At 42.7% G+C, this 21,380-nt stretch overlaps 1 protein-coding gene across 1 annotated transcript in view; it reads right to left on the reverse strand.

Annotated features, from left to right (window-relative positions):
* Positions 1-192: 192 nt before the first annotated feature.
* b3galt1b (UDP-Gal:betaGlcNAc beta 1,3-galactosyltransferase, polypeptide 1b) overlaps positions 193-21,380 on the reverse strand; it is a 42,398-nt gene continuing 21,210 nt past the window's right edge. The window contains exon 2 of the mRNA XM_062456174.1: positions 193-2,639. Within this exon, the coding sequence (XP_062312158.1) occupies positions 1,408-2,394 (987 nt within the window). The 5' untranslated portion in view covers positions 2,395-2,639 and the 3' untranslated portion in view covers positions 193-1,407. The remainder of the gene's footprint in view (positions 2,640-21,380) is intronic.

A 21,380-nucleotide genomic window follows, 5' to 3' on the forward strand; every position in this document is an offset into this window, starting at 1 on the left:
TACAATCCAAGTACAATCTGATGTCTTCTTTTCTGAATTAGGTTATGTTTGTTACTTGTAACTTCCAACATGTTTATAAAAACGATCACATCTTATCCCTATGGTTACGTTCAGACAGTAAATGAACACATTACGAGAGAAAAAAAGCCCAAGGCCATTGATTATGTTTAATTATTCAAGTATGTATTTTTTTAATATAAAAAAACGATATATACTATATATATCACAACAATCCCTTTCAGGATAGGGCTTAATGCGTTCACAGTCAAATGTCACAATAGCTTATAATTCTAGAATAAAATAAAAAATACACTGAAAAATGAAAATGTGGCTATAAAAGCCTTTCATACTCTCGGAAAAAATAATAGTTTCCTGTTAATTCACTAGTAGTGCTTCAGTAAGGTACTGATATGCAAAACACAGATGATGATACATTCACTTAGGAATGTAAATAGTTACAATGTACATTATCACTTGCACAACATCGTTAAATTGGTTGATCCTTAGTGGTGTTACATAATAAACTGACACAGCTCTCTGTAGTCACAGCGTACAGTCATAGAATAGTTGCCAGTCTGATAAGAAACAGGAAGCATGATGACCATTCATTATTTCAAGCTATGAAAAATAATGTCAAGACTGAAACAATTTATACCCAAAAGCGAAATATAATAATTAAGGTTGTCACTTTCCAGAAAAAAAGAGACAGTTGCATTAACGACAAATAGATCCAGGAAAATTCACATTAAGATCTTCTGAATTCGAATCAACCGAATTCTGAAGATCTGTCTGTGTGAACCACCTTGCTTATACAGGCGCAGAGCATCTCCCTGGAAACAGGTTACTCTTCAAATGAAAACAACTTAAAATAACCGCCCGCATGGTTTAACGTCTGTAGATTTCAGATTCCATTGTTATGTTGTAGCATGTTTTTAAATCCGTTAAATCCATATAAGGGAGGCCTGGTCCCTCAGATAGTGCAGCCTCTCCAAAACCAACAAATGGCAGAAAAAGAACTCAATGATTTGTTTTGTTTGAAAATGTTACTTCACTAAAATGAACTTTACAGTGTAGATGTTCTATTTCGACTTCTGGACCACAAGTTACAAAATAACCAGTAACAACATCATGGTATTGTTTGTCTCAATGAGAACATGCACTTTACAAGCCTCGTGCACACATGAACAGCAAGGAAACAACTCACTGTCAGCATATCCCTATGAAACGATGGGCCTAAATACAGCAGTATCTATTTGTTAAAGACTCATTAAGATTGGCTGAAAGTCTCGCTGTTTTACAATTCCTTGTAGCTCTGCTAGCGTACCAGTCTGACAGAGAAGGCAAACAAGAAACAGAAATGGAGGGAGGAAGGGAGAGAACACAAGTGTACCAGGACCTCGGACGCTGCTAGCATCGGAGGTGTTTCTTGCTGGTCATGTCGTTCCAGATGCGATGCATCTCCTCAGGTGAGATCTGGTGGACAGTAACAACCCTGCGGTACCTGCACAGGCTGTAGGCCATCTTCCAGTGGTTGAAGCCGCTGTTCTGGAAGGGGTGGACCCCCAGCTTCCGCAGGCACAGCCCCACGTACACGTCCTCCAGGTGGAGCAGTCTGGTGTGCAGGGAGGTCTTGTAGATGAGCTCAGCCACGTCTGCGGAGAACACGTACCCCGTCCCCGAGCAGAACGGGGGGTACTTGCTCTCGGGGTACAGGTCTCTGGGCATGTACCACTTGCTGCGCATGTCCCTGATGGGCCCTCCGTTGATGACGTAGCCCGTGAAGTACCTCCTCCTGGGCTTGGTGGTGGGCTTCAGCAGCTTGAAGATCAGGTTATCCATGTTGACGAAGATGTCGCTGTCCGTCTTCAGGACGTACTGGGCCTTGGGGCAGAAGGTGGCCACCCAGCGCATGCCCATCAGGGTCTTGAGGGTCAGGTTGTGGTAGGAGTCGATGAAGTCCTCCACCACGACGTCGTGGAAGATCTGGCTCTCCTGCTCCACCATCTGGTTGAGGACCGGGTCGGTGTTGCGGCCCAGGAGGAAGAGGGTGAGGATGCGCACGGCGCTGAACGTGCTCTCGTCCCCCCACGTCTCCCGGATGGCCTGCCGGGCGTCAAACTCCTTGTGGGTGGTGCTGATGAGGATGACCAGGAAGGGGGTGTTGGTCTCACATTTCTTGGGCTCGTTGATGACAAACTCGAAGCCGTGCGGATTGAGGGGCCGTGTGCGGATGTTGCTGAAGGTGGTGTTCTTGAGGGGCTTCGCGGCCTTCCGTATCGGCACAGACAGCTGACCAACATAGGACGATGTCGGCCGGGATATACTCAGGTACCAGAGAGCGCTTGCCCAGCAAACGACTGTCAACAGGTACAAGCACGAGACTTTTGAAGGCATTCTACTGCATTAGGCTGTGTTTTTAATGCATTGAATCTTTAACAGCTTACTTTCCATTAGCAGTGTTTCTCCCAGCAGGGCAGCATTATGCTGCTCCAACGTGCAGTTTGACATTAATTGACAGTAATGGATCGCTTTAGCGAGAACCAATGTTGTTCTGTTCTTTGCCTTTTAATGCGAAACCGATTTGAAACTGCAAAGATCTCCAAATCTTCCTCTTGGAACTTCAACTTCTCCATTTACATCTGCAAAGAGAGAAAAGTGATTTATTAACACCAAACCTGGATACACACCTCAGGACCAGAGAGAACATCCATCTGCCCAATGGAAGAATGGAAGGCCTTGAATAACATCTCAAAAAGTTGTACATTATCGATCCTCAAAAACACAATTCAGCAAATGTTCACCAGTCTGCCGTGTTTCTAGACCAGATGATATCCAGTCTGTCATGTGTTTCTAGACTAGATGATATCCAGTCTGTCATGTGTTTCTAGACTAGATGATATCCAGTCTGTCATGTGTTTCTAGACTACATGATATCCAGTCTGTCATGTGTTTCTATATGATATCCAGTCTGTCATGTGTTTCTAGATGATATCCAGTCTGCCATGTGTTTCTAGACTAGATGATATCCAGTCTGCCATGTGTTTCTAGACTAGATGATATCCAGTCTGCCATGTGTTTCTAGACTAGATGATATCGAGTCTGCCATGTGTTTCTAGACTAGATGATATCCAGTCTGTCATGTGTTTCTAAACTAGATGATATCCAGTCTGCCATGTGTTTCTAGACTGGATGATATCCAGTCTGCCATGTGTTTTTAGACCAGATGATATCCAGTCTGCCATGTGTTTCTAGACTGGATGATATCCAGTCTGCCATGTGTTTTTAGACCAGATGATATCCAGTCTGCCATGTGTTTCTAGACCAGATGATATCCAGTCTGTCATGTGTTTCTAGACTAGATGATATCCAGTCTGTCATGTGTTTCTAGACTAGATGATATCCAGTCTGTCATGTGTTTCTAGACTACATGATATCCAGTCTGTCATGTGTTTCTATATGATATCCAGTCTGTCATGTGTTTCTAGATGATATCCAGTCTGCCATGTGTTTCTAGACTAGATGATATCCAGTCTGCCATGTGTTTCTAGACTAGATGATATCCAGTCTGCCATGTGTTTCTAGACTAGATGATATCGAGTCTGCCATGTGTTTCTAGACTAGATGATATCCAGTCTGTCATGTGTTTCTAGACTAGATGATATCCAGTCTGCCATGTGTTTCTAGACTGGATGATATCCAGTCTGCCATGTGTTTTTAGACTAGATGATATCCAGTCTGTCATGTGTTTCTAGACTAGATGATATCCAGTCTGTCATGTGTTTCTAGACTAGATGATATCCAGTCTGTCATGTGTTTCTAGACTACATGATATCCAGTCTGTCATGTGTTTCTATATGATATCCAGTCTGTCATGTGTTTCTAGATGATATCCAGTCTGCCATGTGTTTCTAGACTAGATGATATCCAGTCTGCCATGTGTTTCTAGACTAGATGATATCCAGTCTGCCATGTGTTTCTAGACTAGATGATATCGAGTCTGCCATGTGTTTCTAGACTAGATGATATCCAGTCTGTCATGTGTTTCTAGACTAGATGATATCCAGTCTGCCATGTGTTTCTAGACTGGATGATATCCAGTCTGCCATGTGTTTCTAGACTAGATGATATCCAGTCTGTCATGTGTTTCTAGACTAGATGATATCCACCAACCAACAGCTTTCGAAAAGAGCTATATCTTTGAGAGATTATTTAATCCCAGTGGTGCTTATCATTACATTTGAATAAAAAGTTGCCAGCTGCAAGTGACAGCTGCAGAAAGAGACTGTCCAAAAAAGTTTCAAATGTGTTGTAGTTCACTTTAGAAACATTAGAATGTATTACTATACTATGACATTTAATTTTAATTTGTGTTTAAAATGTACATCTAAGAATAATCCCCTTTTCTCCTGAAGAACCAACACTAACGAAACAGCTTCACATTTTCTTACCTCAGATTGTCAGACAGAAATGGTTTCAGTATTTACTATATCATCATTGACATGAGCACCTGTTTCGGGAGTACAACGGTACTTAGGAATGATTTGCTGGGCCTGATGTTAGTTTCCTCCAGGATCACAATGACTCTTATTGAGAGACTTGTTGCTCTTGTTGGTTAGTTGTAACTGATTTAAAATTCTTGTACTCGAAACATCCATGTGTTAGGTGTAAGAGCGCTGACCTACAATATTCAGTATTTATTATATTTCTTATATAATATTATATTTCTTCTTATAGTAAACATACTATAAGAAGAGCCAAAGGGGAGCACGAAAATGTTTTTTTTTTTGCTCTCCAGATCAGCGGCTGGAACAGGCCAGCCACAGTAAACAAGCTTCTCTGTTTTATGAAACTGTTATGATGGACCAAATGTAGTAAACACTTATACGACTCCTCTGCTCATACTTCCAATTTCAATCTTATTAACCGAATGGACTTTAGTCTTTAAAAATTATCCCATTGCATACTTAATGTCAGTGCCACAATGGTCTGTTTTGTTATACAATCGATAGCAGGAGGTTATATTTAAGAAGAGACAAAGTCACCCATGAAATATTGGGATATGAAATCACAAACAAAGCAGTGAGCCAAATGGAAACCATTGACCTGGACATGCATTTTTCTCGGTCACATGACATTTTACAATGACTGTTATTTAAACAGGCACACCGTCCAAACTCATAAGAATACACACTTCTGTGATGCCTTGACTTCACACCCACAAGCAAACCTACCCAAGTCCAGACTGGAACTCCTTAGTGCCGATGCAGTCGCAGCAAATCATGGCATACAACAGTACAGAGAATGATGTAGGTTTGCCACAGTATGTTTGAAAAAGTCTGTGTGCAATCTCCAACAGTCATCTCCGAGAAATTGATGTACTCTATAAGTCCACTAGTGGAACTAGCTGGACTAATGTACCATTACAGACAAGGACAGTAGAAATGGTCAGTGCTCTCGTTGATAGAGTGATGCGGCACTGAGGGGGGCCACCTTCCAGTGATAAGCTCCAGCACTGACTATGGTGGAAATGGCCCCATCTACGTGGAAGAAAAATGCACTGGTGTCACAGTGTCATTACTGAGCCCCACATAAATGTTCCCCATCCACTTTTCAATATATCTGGGCCACCCAGGGCCATGAAGCAGAGGGCCGAGGCAAGGGGCTAGGTCTCCTACTGAAGCTGTGTTGGAGCAGGTGGTCTGGGGTATATGAGAGGTTTTTGTCCTTCACTAACTTGCTCGTACCCTTGTAATTCCTTTTTCAATTATTTTTTCATACCCACTCAGACAATGATCTGGTGACAGCAACGCCCAATGTTCTATACCTGAACAACGTTTTGAAATGACATACTGTTTTTTTTAGATGGTGGAACAGCCAAGAGTCCCTCTCATCAGGTAATCCACACTTGGGTGTTTTGGGGAAAATGCTGTGCTCTGATAAGATTTCAGAAAACACACTATCACTTTCCAAGGCAACACCACCAGACATATTAACTGGACTTAATCTTTGATAAAAATCTGTCTCAGTCTCCATGACTGCAGCAACAGGAGGAATATTGCTAGATTTTCCACAGTCCAAGAACTGGCATACTAACATCAACAATTCATTCTGTATAATAAGCCAATAAAGCCATTAGACTGGCAGCATTGCACATGTGCTCTCCTGTCGAAGCGTGCCTTGAGGTATTGTCCTGTAAATCTGCATAATGACACAACCAACCAATTAGACTGGATTCAATGCGGAATCACACACGTGTCATAGAAAGATGCCTTGTGGTATAAGACAGATCCATTACACTGTAAGGCCTGCCGTTGCTGTGTGGGGGATGCAACTCTACGTGTTTCTCCCTGATCCATCACCACACTGTCGTTACTCCTCCTCCATTTCTCATGACTTCCACCTCTCTGCCACCTGCTCATGAAAAATGTATCCGGCTCTTTTCGGAACGGTGTAAATGTCTGATTCCAATCGTCAATTTTTTCTTTAGTGGTGATTTTTTGGGGGATAAAACTTCCAGGGGGCGAATCATCGGTCTTAAGTCGGTGTCTCAATGTGTCATCAAGGTCTTATTTCTCGGTGGAGGAAGTCTATCTCAGGTGGAAGAACTCTCCCACGCTGTATTCCGGGGTTATGTAAGAATCTCTTGTGCTACCGATTGCCCATTCTGTCCTCTACTGAATCAGCATGCAATCATGACTGCGACGAGAGATACCTGTTCCAGTGATCTGGTGAAATGTTTGTGTCAAAACCTAATAAATAGAAGACTACCTAAAATGTTGCAAATCACCTTTTCTTCATAGTGGAGAATACCATGGAATGTGTAGACAGACAGAACCGTGTGCTCCTGAATACCTGAACACAGGTATGATGACCAGTGAGAGAGAGAGGGGATAATGTTGTTGATTAGTGGGATAATGAAAATGAAATGATATTTTCACATCATTCATACTCATGTATGCACACATAAATGCAAAAGATCAAGTTCCATCAACCAGCCAGATCAAAAATCTCTATGCGTTTTTTTTTTTTACCTTTCCTTCCAGTCCTCTCATGACATAAGCACAAATGTTATTAGGTAAAACCTGGCTAATCTTTATTATGTGACAGCACATTTACTCTACAATTCATAAAATATAAACTACTCCTTTATAACCTAGCATTTTTAAGGCTTGGTCGGATGAATCCCCAGCTACATTAAACCCCAGCAAAATTCTTGCGCAAAATGTGTCCCCAAACCTATTGTCAGGGACAGAAAATGGCACCTTATTTCTCAATTTCTTGGAACAGTAAGTTTATTGTTCCCTTAATGAGCTCCTACTGCTCTGGAAATTTGCCTGCTTAAGACGTTGCTGAGATACACTTCCAGACCGCAGAAAAGACAAATGCATTTTCAGCTGAAATATGCACGGCATTTAGAGTCCATCCCTGCTTAACACCCCGGTCAAAGGGAAAGGCCTTGGTGGTGTAAACGTAGTCATGACAACTGCCATCCTGTTCACACCATCCATGACTCTCAAATGACAGATGGTGTTTGCACAATATTAGTCAAGTCGAGAGGGTTTCGACAACAACAACATTTATAACGTTTGCGTTTAAAACGCTTTTTTTTCTTCCTTTCTATACAACTTGAGTGAGAGACAGGAACTTTTTGTCGCCATGGAAACAGGCGGGAGTCAGACTTGAAAGGGGGTAGGGAGGGGCATTAGGCTGAGAGAGAGACATAGAGAGAGAGAGCATGTGCAGGAGAGAGAGACCGGCTTCCTTCACGTTGGCTGAGAGGGCCGTAATAAACCGCCTTTAACAGTCCAACAGTGTAATTATGTGTTCCACGTCCACAGCACTTGACAACGCAGCACGTACCAACGCCTCTTCACTGTCTGAAGCTGATCAAGCACAAGTGGCAGAAAAACATTGCTCATGTTGAGCTTGAGTACCCTATTGACTCCTATCGATGATGGCATCGTTTGGCCTCCCAGGAACAGGAACACCAGACATTTCAGTCGATCAACACTGAGTCATCAGAGATGCTTTTGGATCTGCAGGAAGAGTGCTAGAAATGGGGGTCAGGTGGCTGAGCGGTTAGGGAATCGGGCTAGTAATCAGAAGGTTGCCCGTTCGATTCCCGGCCGTGCCAAATGATGTTGTGTCCTTGGGTAAGGCACTTCACCTTACTTGCCTCGGGGGGAATGTACCTGTACTTACTGTAAGTCGCTCTGGATAAGAGCGTCTGCTAAATGACTAAATGTAATGACAATCACCTAACAAGTCAACCTGCTTGTACTGCACATGGTGTGGAAAATCTCCAGGTTTGTTTGAACATACAGCGTGTATCTGGATGCTGTGTATGGATGAGTGCATGGATGAGTACGTGGATGAGTGCATGGAAGGTGGGCTTGTTTGACTGTGCTCAGATGACTGCAGCTCCAGAGCACTGCTGCTGGGCAGAGAGCCAGACCTTTGCTGGGCAATTACTCCAATCCATCTCCATAATACTGGATGTCACGAGGAGAGCCAATCACGCCGTCCGCTACAGGATGTAACCACACCAGATCCGTTGACTGACAGAAGGGACATGACGAATGGAGGCGCAGCCGACAGAATCTGTCCTCAGTTTAGATCGACACTCATACCGTCTCTCCTCCTAGAACAGAGAACTCATGAAACTGTAACTTTTAGGTCACCCAGAAAGTTTGATACGGACTCCTTGAACTTCCTGTCCCTGCACATGTAGACAGGCATCCTGTTCGACACACTGGGGATCCTGACACAATAGTTACATAATCATTCCAAGCAACCTGAGGACATCCAATTTATCATGATTTATTGTAAGACTGGGGACAAACTTATATCGGGACCATAACACAAAGACAACCATTCATCAAAACGCAACATAGAATAAGTGTTCCTCTGTGTGTCTGGGTATAGGTTTAGGGTGTACACGGGGCACAAGGTTTGGTTGGTGAGAGGGCAATAGCACACAGCTCTGTACACTCACAAAAATCACTTGAGTTTCAGCCCTTTACTGATCTATGGACAGACCTTTCACATTGTGTTCTGATAACATCTGGTACAATACCAACCCATTCACACCGTTTTGGATATTTATATTTTGTGTTCAGAGTTCTTTTCTTTGTCCTCTGTGAGTGTGTATTTTTCTAGATATTTTGCAGAGCTGTACCTCAAAAGAACTATGAAATGACATCTATGGTATCCAAAGAACATGTCAAACAAAGATACAAATAGAACTGAATGACACATTATCAGAGAAACACCAACCTACTTTGACATTTTCTTTTGTTCAATATTCCTTTCTTTTTTTTACTGACAATAAAAGTTTCTTCTTTGCCTTAAGTGAGTACCAAAAGTGTCGTTATAGTCAAGGTGTCATTGTAAACGCAAAAGAATTGTGTCAAACCACCTGTGTTTGTGAACAAGGAACACTGATCTGTCTGCAAGAGCTGCTGTACAGCATCTACCAGCTGAATTTTAAAATATATGTTTACGTCTTTATCCCCTATTTCATTATATTGTGGCACTGCTCCTCTATTCCTTTATAGTGGAAACAGACATAAAACAAGTCCCCATGTGCTCAGGGACACATACAAGCTTTCCTAAAGGTTACACTGGAGTCTGATAAGCTGCTATTCTCAGAATGCGTAGTGTAAACAACGAGGACAACAATCACAATGTGTTTTCGTTGTTGTTGTTGTGTCGTTGTTTTTCTACTGTAACTTATAATTGAGACATAACTAGCAGAAAAACCCGGAGAGACAGCCATGCGGAGAGGAGATGAGATAAAAACGATATGGAAGTCGACAAGCGGAAGCGCAGCGTGTGGTACGTTTTCAATCTGCTTTCTGTCTCTGTCTCACAGACACTTCAGTTCACCAGCTGCAGAGAGAGTAGCACACATATATAGAGACAGGACAGAGAGTGGCACACGTATATAGAGACAGGACAGAGAGTGGCACACGTATATAGAGACAGGACAGAGAGTGGCACACGTATATAGAGACAGGACAGAGAGTGGCACACGTATATAGAGACAGGACAGAGAGTGGCACAAGTATATAGAGACAGGACAGAGGTTCTACTGTGGGAGACACTAACCCCATTTGTGGGCGGGTAGGTCATTAATCTAAGCAGCCCTATTATGGCAGGCCCCCCTGCAAGAGATATAAAAAACCCAATCACCAAAACTTATCGGTATAACTTATTACTCTCTGTTTCATCACTGAATGCCAATTAATGCTCTGCCCTAAACGGAGGGTGTGAGATCTGCAGGACTGTTTCTGGGGAGATCAACGGGTTTGGGGCGTCAGACCACTGAGAGTGGATCTGCTGCTTTGGAGCTGTAATTGGAATTTTTGAAATGTGGCGAAGATGGAACACCCTTTGAGAAAGAGATCCCCTGGGGATGCAGAAGGATTCAGCCCTTTCTGATATTTGACTGAGTGATGTTCACTATAATGTAGTCATCCATGAATATCTAGGAGATGTTGGAAATTTCCTCTGAGATTCTCCATGTACTTTAAGCACCATAACCTTCATGAGGTAAAAATCTTCTCCAGTACCCTGAGCAAATTATATTAGACACTCTGAAATTGAATCAAACTCACTATTCCACAGTTGACCGTTTTAAGGTCAGTACCACTATAGCCCGTTAGACAGTGTGATTATCCTGCCTACATGTCTGTTCCTCCCAGACGAGAAACACACATGAATTCATAAATCAAATGATCGCTATCCCTATTTAAAATAACAACAATGCCTACTTATCTTGCACCCTCTAAAACATTAAGGAAACATAGTCATTTACATATTTCACGCCTGGGGCTTGATTTAAATTGTGAGCTGGTTTTACAGAGAGCCAAACAACATCGGAAAATCTATTGGGCAATTAAAGGAGTAAAGACACATTGAGCTAAATTAAAACTTTTGATTGATTACACAAAGTTTGAAAAGACAAACAAGCTCGTAAAAATTGGCATCCTTGTCACAGCACTATTCCATACACAAAATATAAAGGCCTCACAGGCAATGTCCATTGTGAGATAGCGTTATTAACAGTTTCAAACCTTGGCACTCAACTGAATGCCTCCCTTGCTTGCAAAAAACCCTTTCAGTAAATTAGTCTGACACGGGGACGAGATTGTCTGGTTTCACGTCTACTTATATGTACTCAACTTGGTAACGATTTCATGTTCAGAAACGCGAACAACATTCGTGAGGCAGGAGATGGGATCAGTCCTGTGAATGCCTTGGCAACACCATATGTTGACCTGAGGGATAGGGAAGAGGCAGGAGACATCTGGCAGGGTGTCCATTATGGTCTGATCACCGCAGTCAGCACTTATGCAACCTTGAACATTTTTAACAACTTATAAAACACAATACCATCTAGTATAGAAATGTATGACCAATCGTATTTAACCTCAACTCAGAATCCTCGGTTGGAAAATGATTACATATTTGTTATTTCTTTATTTCATCATGATTTCTGAAGAGGATAAAATGGGATCTGGGTTCCTGCCCTTCCCCCCCACAGAGGTCCTATCTGCTCACTGCTCAACAGCCTGATCTGGCCCTTCCACTTGCAGTATCAATACTATGCTAAAATGGATGCTAAGAGCATGGATAATCTTCAGATGGCGTCAAAAAGCCAACCGACTATCAATAATCCTCTTAAATAACCCTCCGGCACATGACAACCATACGCAGCAGATTGATGCTACTGCAAAGTAGAACCAGTAACTAAAGCTATCAACCTCCCTCCTAAGCATGACTTATTCAGCTCTCCACCAGGCAGAACACGCAGCCTTCTAGGAGAGATCCTATCTAGACCCACTTGGTGGGAAAGCTGTTGTTGCTAATTTTAAGCCTGGGCACAGCCGAGGCTGTAAATAAATCATTAGCTGCGTCTGAAACAATGAGAGTCATCTCCTAGGTTGCCGAGGGAGACGGCGGGTGGTACCAGAGGAGTAATGACTCACACCAGGGGAGGAGCACAGTCAGAGATCCTGCCTCCATGGCCCTGGAAGGAGGATCCCCTCCTCTTCTCCTCCAACCCCACCCACCCCACCCCCCCTCATCTCCACCCCCACCCACCCACCACCCTCATCTCCACCCCCAGCCACCCACGCCCCCTCTCCTCCACCCCCACCCACCCACCCCCCCTCATCTCCAGGACAGCTGCTGCCCAGCACCCAGCGCTTGCCTCCTCCCCCCTCTCCCCCTCCCTCCCCGCCTCCCTCCCTCCCCCCAGCCTCACGCACCTAGCGCTGTGTGGGTCTGGCTGACAGCCCCCAGCCTCACGCACCTAGCGCTGTGTGGGTCTGGCTGACAGACCCCAGCCTCACGCACCTAGCGCTGTGTGGGTCTGGCTGACAGCCCCCAGCCTCACGCACCTAGCGCTGTGTGGATCTGGCTGACAGCCCCCAGCCTCACGCACCTAGCGCTGTGTGGATCTGGCTGACAGCCCCCAGCCTCACGCACCTAGCGCTGTGTGGATCTGGCTGACAGCCCCCAGCCTCACGCACCTAGCGCTGTGTGGGTCTGGCTGACAGACCCCAGCCTCTGTCCCCTTCTGCTTGCCCTTAAGTGTCTCCAACCAAGGGAGAGTTTGATACGCACATTGTAGCGTGGGTTCACTGTGCGTATGTACAGAATGGTAATGTTGTGCAGCGTTGGCCTGACAGCAGGGCGAGGCCCCCTCCCCCCCCCCCCAGTCCCTCCTTGTGACACTTGATTGCAGGAAACTGTTGCAGAAGAGGAGAAATGAAAAGGGAACTTTTTCATCATTAGCAGTGCCTACAGTCACTGGTCGTCCTTCACATAATGATGCTGCAAGTACTGCACTCCATGTACCCGACTCTATAATTACATTACACTGTTGATGATATACTTCATCTGACATATAAACAAATATTTGTTTGGAATTGACACAAAGCACAACTGAGGTAATGAGCACATCCTAAATCCAATCCTCACGACACTGGTGATATCTCAGATTTTGCTACAGCTTGAAAAACAAACTCTTATAATTGGATAACAACAGAGGCTCTAAAAGAACATATACTTACTAGAATGTAACATCATTCTGACCCCTCAATAAGTATTTATAATCATGACAGGTTGTATAATATAGACAGGGATGGCTGGTTTTAATAGGGTTTATTGTTCCTTATAAGCCTTGTGAAGGTTCTCTGAGACCTTATTGTCTGGTTTTAGTTCATCTTCATAGAGCTAAATTCTACCATCTCCCTGCACTTGCCATTTCTGGAATGGAATCCATGGAGCTGATCAAATGTGAATAACGATACAAATAGGTTTTTCCGTCCAAGAGGCTTTGCACATTCTTCTTGCAAATGATTCCTAAAATGCAGTTATCCCAAGGGCAGGCCAACGGAGTTAACTAAGGTGACATTACTGTTTCCTAAAATATGCAAAGTCATATAAAACTAGAGAGGGTACAATTTATGGGGAAATTGTAGGGTGTGCTTGCTTGTGTCGGTTGCACAGGGGTCCGTTTTTGAATGACATTTTTAAAACTGATATTTCTGTATATTTTATATAAAAATGCATACTTATTATTTATAAAGATTACATAGATTTAAAAGCATTTTTTTTTGCTGCTCATTTACAACTGAAAATACGAGTGAAGTGTAGAATGAAATAGATCTTCTCATTTCCCCTGCAAAAGGCATCCTCATCGTTGAATCAAAACGAATACATTTGGCAGACCGGTGTAAAAATTGACCTAATCTCTATGACGTAAACGTCCTTTTAAGTTTTTCCCTTCTCCTGATATTTTCATGCATTTAGCCTACTCATATTGCATTCATTCATGAATAAAGAACCCCCTCTGAAGATTATTCTACGACGTTACCGGCAGTAGAAGATTGAATCGCGATTCAAACAGTACCATCTTCTAACTGAAAATATGCCCCAAAAACGTAAATAAGCTTGACATTTATTTAGTGGAAAATCGCTTTCATGAAAAGCTTACTGGTAGCGATCATTAAGTAACAACAGTAACAACGCAAAGTGCGCTATCCCTGTGTGGAGAAGCTGCCCCGGTAAATTGTACTACTACGGTACAGTACTAGACTACTGCTGTGTTCGTCTTGGTAGCGATTGCGTTGGTTGAATTGGATTTAACGTTCCGTTGTACGGTTTAGGCTGAAATTAATTATTTTCATGAACAGATTGACAAAGTTTAGGCTGTGGCAATGAAGTTAAGGTTAGCAGTTAGATATACTTTTGATTTAAGTAAGGGGAGTGCCGAACATGTTCTGTCGCCGTTTGACTTCCTACAGCTGTGTAGATGTTTGTGTAGTGTCTCGTGTAGGCTACAGCGTTTCAGTGAGCAACACTGGTTTGAAACCACAGGTAATGATAATTTCACCCACAAATCGTTTACTTGTAATGTCATAATAAATCCTACAACGAAAATGTATTTGTGAGGAATGTTTATTTTAAAGATTGAAAACAGATGCATCATAGACCACTGTAGTATGTGTTGCCCGGGCAACAGAGGCTAATGTCATGATGCTAATGCTTCAGTGAAATAGTAGACTACTGTTTCCAAAAGTAGATGTGGGCCTACTTCCTTAATAATATCAGCTAATATTGTACATTACATTTCATAATTGTGTTTCACATCACAAAGTAAAATGAGTAAATAGTTATCACCCTGGCCTCTTTGCTTGTGGCGTTCCTGCAGCTGCCTTGCAGTAAAGCTATAGTTAGCCTAGCTATCCCCCAAGTTAACAGATGTGAAACGAATGTTCTGCTACAGGTAGTCACGCGTGTTTTCGTGACGTTAGTAACGTCAGTGACTGTGGCTAGCAAATTAGCCACCGTTAGCTTCACTTTTCACCACAAAAACGCAATTTCTACTTAAACCATGCAACGGAACGTAAATAAAAATACAACCAACGCAATCGCTACCAAGACGAACCTTTTGACACCGCCGTTGTGTATGTAGTCCAAATATTGACTGATCCTTAGGGGGGCGAAAATAAATAATAACTAGAAAAGGCTGTTCCTGCGAAACAGCAGTGAGAATGCTGAAAACCTGAATGGGGATAGCTGACCATGCTAAAAAAGCTGAAAATAGTGAAAATTTAGTAGAAAGTTATAAGCTGAAGCTTCAAAGCAACCGAAAGGTATTTTTGAAAGGGGCTGGAGCAGCATTCCAACAATGATTTGAAAGGATTTACCATTACTTTTAAAGGGAGAATAATTTGCACAAAAACCTTTATATTTTAAAAAGTATAAAAGTGAGAAATGAGAAAATACCCGCAAGCTGAAATGAATTTCAAAAATGTGTGAGTGACACAAAAGAGGCAGTGTGGAAGCTGAACTGCATCATCTGCATCATCTTAACAAAGCTAAGAGCTAAAATAGCCTACAATGCGGGAGAAGCTGAAAGCTGAACTGTTAAACAGAAGAAGTAGGCTAGCTAGTCGGAACAAGAATATTATCGTTTTAACAGCTGAAATTATAGTTGGGATAGTAATAGCAGTAGCAGATGTAGCCTACCATTGAGTGCGTTTACTCGGCTTTCTTAGTAGGATTCAATGTGTTGATGGAATGAAACATACAGCAGTAGAGCCGATACAGGAAGACACGGCGACACTTTGTTGCAGAAGGATGATGGTGCAAGTTTTGTCCGTGGAGCATACAACGATTAATAAAAAAGAATCATGTAGACGCGTTTATTGAGTAATCGCATAACTAATTACACATGTAAACGGAGTAATCGTATTATTGGCATAAACCGACAATTGCTAGTAATCGTGTTTCTCATGGTCAAGTAAACGTACCAATCACCTGTGTGAGAGACTGAGTGGTGCGTGTCTGTCGTTACGGTGATGGTGCAGCTATGATTGCTAACGCGCTGAGGGCAGAGAATAAGAGAAATGTAGCTAGAATCCACACCTCAAACAAGATAACCTAGACGCAAAACTGTACGTACAATCCAAAATATAAGGATATTTTCCGAGACCCAAGACTCTGCCGAAACCAGAGATATTCTTTATATGTCTGTGCAGTCAGAAATACGACTCTACCTGCAGTTTCAAAAACGTGTTCCTTTTGCTTTCCTGGTGCTTGTTTGTTTGGTTGCCACGGTGATGGCGCAGCTGTGATAGCTAACGAGCTAGGCAGAGAGAAAAACGAACATTTACCTAGCATCCACACCTCAAACAAGTTGACCTAGACGCAAAACTATACGTCCAATCCAAAATATAAGGATATTTTCCGAGACCCAAGACTCTGCCGAAACCAGAGATGTCCTTTATATGTCTGTGCGGTCAGAAATACGACTCTATCGGCAGTTTCAAAATCTTGTTCCTTCTTGCTTTCTCTGACTGATTTTACTCACCTCTCCATTGAAGTTAGTGAGAGAATTTGAAAGGCTGCTCTCGCTTCAAGGCTCATAGCTGAAAATCTGTAAATGTGAGCTCTTTAGTAGTTACATTGGCTGAAAGAGGACAATTTTTCCTACATTTTAAGGTATAACTTGTTTCTGTAAGTTAAACTATATGAACGTTAGAGGAATTTGTTTGACAAATTAGTTGAATATCAGAAAAAGAGCAGCAAGCAGAGTGGCACACTCTGCTTGCTGCTCATTCATAAAAATCAAGAAGGAGCAAACATTTTAATGTATTTCAAACTGTCATAATTCAAAATTGGCTGAACATTTGAAAAAGCTGAATCATTTGGGAATAGCTGAATGTCTTGTGAAGATTTTAAAGGTTGAATGGTGTCTCTAGCTGAAAGTAAGCTGAAGTAGTTACGTTTGAAAGAGGTGGAAGCTTTTTAATGATTTGAAAGGATTTAGCATTACTTTTAATGGGAGAATAATTTGCACAAAAACCTTAATGTCAGGTAATGATAATTTCACCCACAAATCGTTTACTTGTAATCTAATGTCATAATAAATCCTACAACGAAAATGTATATGTGAGGAATGTTTATTTTAACGATTGAAAACAGATACATCATAGACCACTGTAGTATTTGTTGCCCGGGCAACACAGGCTAATGTCATGATGCTAATATTTCAGTGAAATAGTAGACTACTGTTTACGAAAGTAGATGTACTTCCTTAATAATATCAGCTTATATTGTACATTACACATCACAATTGTGTGTCATATCACAAAGTAAAATGAGTAAATAGTTATCACCCTGGCCTCTTTGCTTGTGGCGTTTCTGCAGCTGCCTTGCAGTAAAGCTATAGTTAGCCTAGCTATCCCCCAAGTTAACAGATGCGAAACGAATGTTCTGCCAAAGGTAGTCACGCGTGTTTTCGTGACGTTAGTGACGTAGTGACGTTAGTAACGTCAGTGACTGTGGCTAGCAAATTAGCCACCGTTAGCTTCACTTTTCGCCACAAAAACTTAACTTAAGCCCAAACCATGCAACGGAACGTAAATTCCAATACAAGCAACTCAATCGCTACCAAGACGAAACTTTTGACACCTACGTTGTCTATGTAGGCCAAATATTGACTGAGTTTTAGGGGGGCAAAAAAAAAAATAAATAATAATATATATGTGAGAGAACAAAGGTTGTGCTCTCGCCGAAGGCTTGAGCACACCCAATAATTCCCAGCTTCAGAACTCTCAAACTATTGTGGTTAGTCTCGCCTCGTGGGTGAACGTACCGTGAAGAAAATTGTAGAGGGCTCGGAGTCTGTACCGTGCTGTGGCGTACGAACACCACGAGGATGATGACAGCGACCCGACATGACTAACAAGCCTATCTTAGCCAGGCAAAACATCCCCGTCCTACACAAACAAGTGCAGATGCCGTTACAAATGAGCGCAATAAATTCTCCTTTGATATGTAATTGGCGTAAAAGACATCTGCCAGAAGGTGACAGCCTTCGGATGAGGATAGAACGGGATTCCTGGTTCGCTCTCTTCCTCCACATTGATTGCTATGTTTGCTTCAGGGACGGTAGTGCGAAAGTGAAACTAAACCCATTATTGGTATTCTATTACAGATGGCTGCCTCAAAAGGATGAGGATGAGTCTGAAAGTGTGACATCACAGAGGCATTCAGCACTGTGTGGTAACTGAGACAGGTGTAAGAGACATCACAGAGGCATTCAGCACTGTGTGGTAACTGACAGCGGGACCCCAAGAGGCTTCAACTGTCTGGCTGTTGCTGCAAAATGGTGATCGGAATCGTGTGTACACAGATAACACATCTCAGCTTTACACATGAAAAAATAAAGACTAATTACTATGCAAATACTCATATTCTAGGAAATGTCAGCTATATGAGAATCCGTCCTCAAATGCCAGACTTTGAGTGACATTAACCCAACTTAACGCATATACTTCTTTCCTTGGAAGACAAAGAAAAGCACATGCGAAACGTCCTCCTCACACAAACGTAGTGTTCAGGGCCTAAAGCCAACCTCGCTCGAGCTTCAAACATTTCTGAAGAACAGTTGGAACAATTACAATGGCTCCACCAGCACGGCACTCTTTGAGGTGATTGGCTGTCCTGGTATAATACTTCTCACTGTCAGTCTCAGAGGAGAATCCATATCGGTTCAGAGATTACAGTCAGCCTGGCATTGAAGCACTGTGTTTGTGTGTTTAAATGAGACAGTTCTAATCATCTGCAACCAATTCCTTCAACAGCAGGTAGTGTTTTTAAAACGAGCCAAGCCACGATGAGCGTAACGAGAGCCTGTATGTTAGACTTCCGTCCAGCCCAATATGCCAGAGCGGTGGGCAGGTAGTCATTAGAGTCGGACAGCAGATGGCCTGCACCCTGATTGGTCTCTACGCAAAACCATTAGGCCGTGTTTCTCATCACAGCACTGCTGCCCGGCAGCGGAAAGGAGCGCGGGATACAATCAGGACAGAAGTGTAAAGAACACTCCAGTAATCTGGGCCTGCGTCGGCCCGGAGGAGCGGAAACCCTCCGTTTCCGTGCAGATGTGCACTGGCTCGAGCCTGTTTTAGTTTGATCCACCGATACGCTGTGACAAAACTGGCACGTTTGAATATAAGGTTTAAAAATATAACACAACGTGGATTAACATACCAAAACGTCAGGGAATCAACTGTCCCAATTGGGGAAATATCAAAGGTGTATTATCTGTTTGAAAGCGTTTGTTGCATGTCCAAACACATTCTGTGACTGCCTTAGCTTATTGGGCAATATTAACATGTATGAATAGAACCGGCAGAAGTGCCTGCATCATCACAGCGAGGTGTTGATGTTGGGAGTTGTGCAGCTGCTTTCATAGTCGGCAGAAGCAGATTCCCGGTTCTGTCTCTGCAGCCAACGATCATCTCAGCGGTAAATTAAAGCTGTTATCAAATTATCTATAATTTTCCAGTTTCCAGTGATGTGGTTTTAAAAACTAAAGAAACAGAATCACCGAACCACATTCTACGTGGCTGAAAATGCACTTTATTAACGGCTGAGCACTACTTATGTTTCATGATAAAAGACTCTTGTGACCGAGAGACTGTTTTGTCAAGCTGAAAGGTGGCCCAGAAACCTTAACAGTACTCAGTATAGTGATCGCAAAATCTTTTTTTGCCCTGTATGTCTTTTTATCATCTTATGTTAATGCTGTTTCGTGAACTCTCTTAGCCCTGGTCCAAGTTGAGAACGTACAAAGGCTTATAGCAGGGCTCACATTGGATTGCCTTGCGGCTTGCGCCTTCCTCCTAATGACTTTAATCAATGAGTCAAAAACCTCAATCGCTTTTTATGAACATTGTTACCTTGAGGCACGATCATGTTGAAAAATGAAATGGACCATTTCTGAGCGGGTGACTGCACAGAGTCGCCCTGAGTGAAAACAGTGCTTTGACTTCACCACAAAGAGCCGACGATTCAAATCAGTTTAAGTGAGGAATAATCGTTCACAAATCACGTTGAAATCATAAAAGCCATTTCAAAAGAACATCTCAAGGTAAGAGCTTTTACAACTCTACACCTCGAACACTGTGGGCCCATGATTGAAACATGGGGGGAGAGCAGCTGGATGATACTGTAAGGACTGGTTTGCTTGCCTCTCAACAAGTCTGTATTTAATAAAACACATGTAAGATATTGTTTCCATGAACCAACATCTCACAGGAAACGGAGAAGCCTAGATTTGTTGGTCCCAAACACTGAAGATCAATCAAACGAATTAGCACTAAATGAATGACTAATGAAATTGTTTTTCTGTTTTAGAGATGAAAAAATTCATAGCCTCGTGGAACCCCCCCCCCCCATCCCAAAGCAGGTGAACAGAACTGAATTTGCAGGGCCTTCTTGGGAGATGAAAGACAGCAGGGCTTGTTATTCTGAAGAGGATGTTCTCAGAAGCAGGATCTCTCAGGAATGATAGACTGAACTTTTAATTAAGAGTTGTGGTCTTGTTTTACTGTGTTTCTCACATTAGCATCACCAAAGAGAATACTTTAGAGGTGAGACGGAAACGTAATTAATTATAAAAACGACAAGTAGGATAAGATGAAGCCACCACTTAATCAAACAAATGATTTGTGAATCGACACTTACTTTGCAGGATGATTTCAGGTGTCGGTTGAAAACCTTAGGCTAGCTTCTTTTGCCACCAGAATATCTTCTAAGAAACTCCCAGAGAGGAGGCTGTGAGTAGATAAAACGTATTTGACAAAGGAGATAGACCTGATGAGCCAGCTTGGTGTCATATAAATACATTGAGAGGTTGATAAAGCTTCGTGTTTATGCAACGTACCATCACTAAATCTAGAACATGAAACGAGGATAAACAATTGCATTTCACTTGACCTAATTCTTAAGAAGATACTTTTCTAACCATATGGTCTCAGCTTGAGAGAGAGCGAGCGAGGCTTTGACTGAGGGCTAGATGCTCCCCTGATGGCACAGGCCCAGGAGAATCCTCCTACACGCAGTTGCTGTCATGGTTTGGGTGTGATCTGGCCAGATGGCCTGCAAAACACTGGACACGCCGGACACAAGCTCTCGGAGCCTGGCTGCTGTACAGGAGAAGTCCACCTCAGGGAACAACATCAGTAGTCTGGACGTACAGGAGCCAGCAGCTCAGCCCTGAGGCCAGCCCTGTAAGTGATAACTGATTTATAATGAGTGGTATGGTGTGATGACACTGGCAGCCATGCTTAAACTACTATAGTATACTTGGAATACGTTAAACCTTAAGGTCTGTCTTTGAAGCCGATACAATTCACTCTCAACGTAAAAGGGCAAATGTTCCCAATTTAGCCGGAGGTCCTTAAATCTCACTGACCCAGTGTTGACCCTGACAAAGCACCAGGACTATTGATTCCACATGCATTAGTCAACTGAAGCCGCTCATTCAGAGGTTAGCGGGGGGTGTCTAA

The sequence above is a fragment of the Osmerus eperlanus genome, chromosome 3, assembly GCF_963692335.1.
Source record: "Osmerus eperlanus chromosome 3, fOsmEpe2.1, whole genome shotgun sequence".
Lineage (NCBI taxonomy): Eukaryota > Metazoa > Chordata > Actinopteri > Osmeriformes > Osmeridae > Osmerus > Osmerus eperlanus.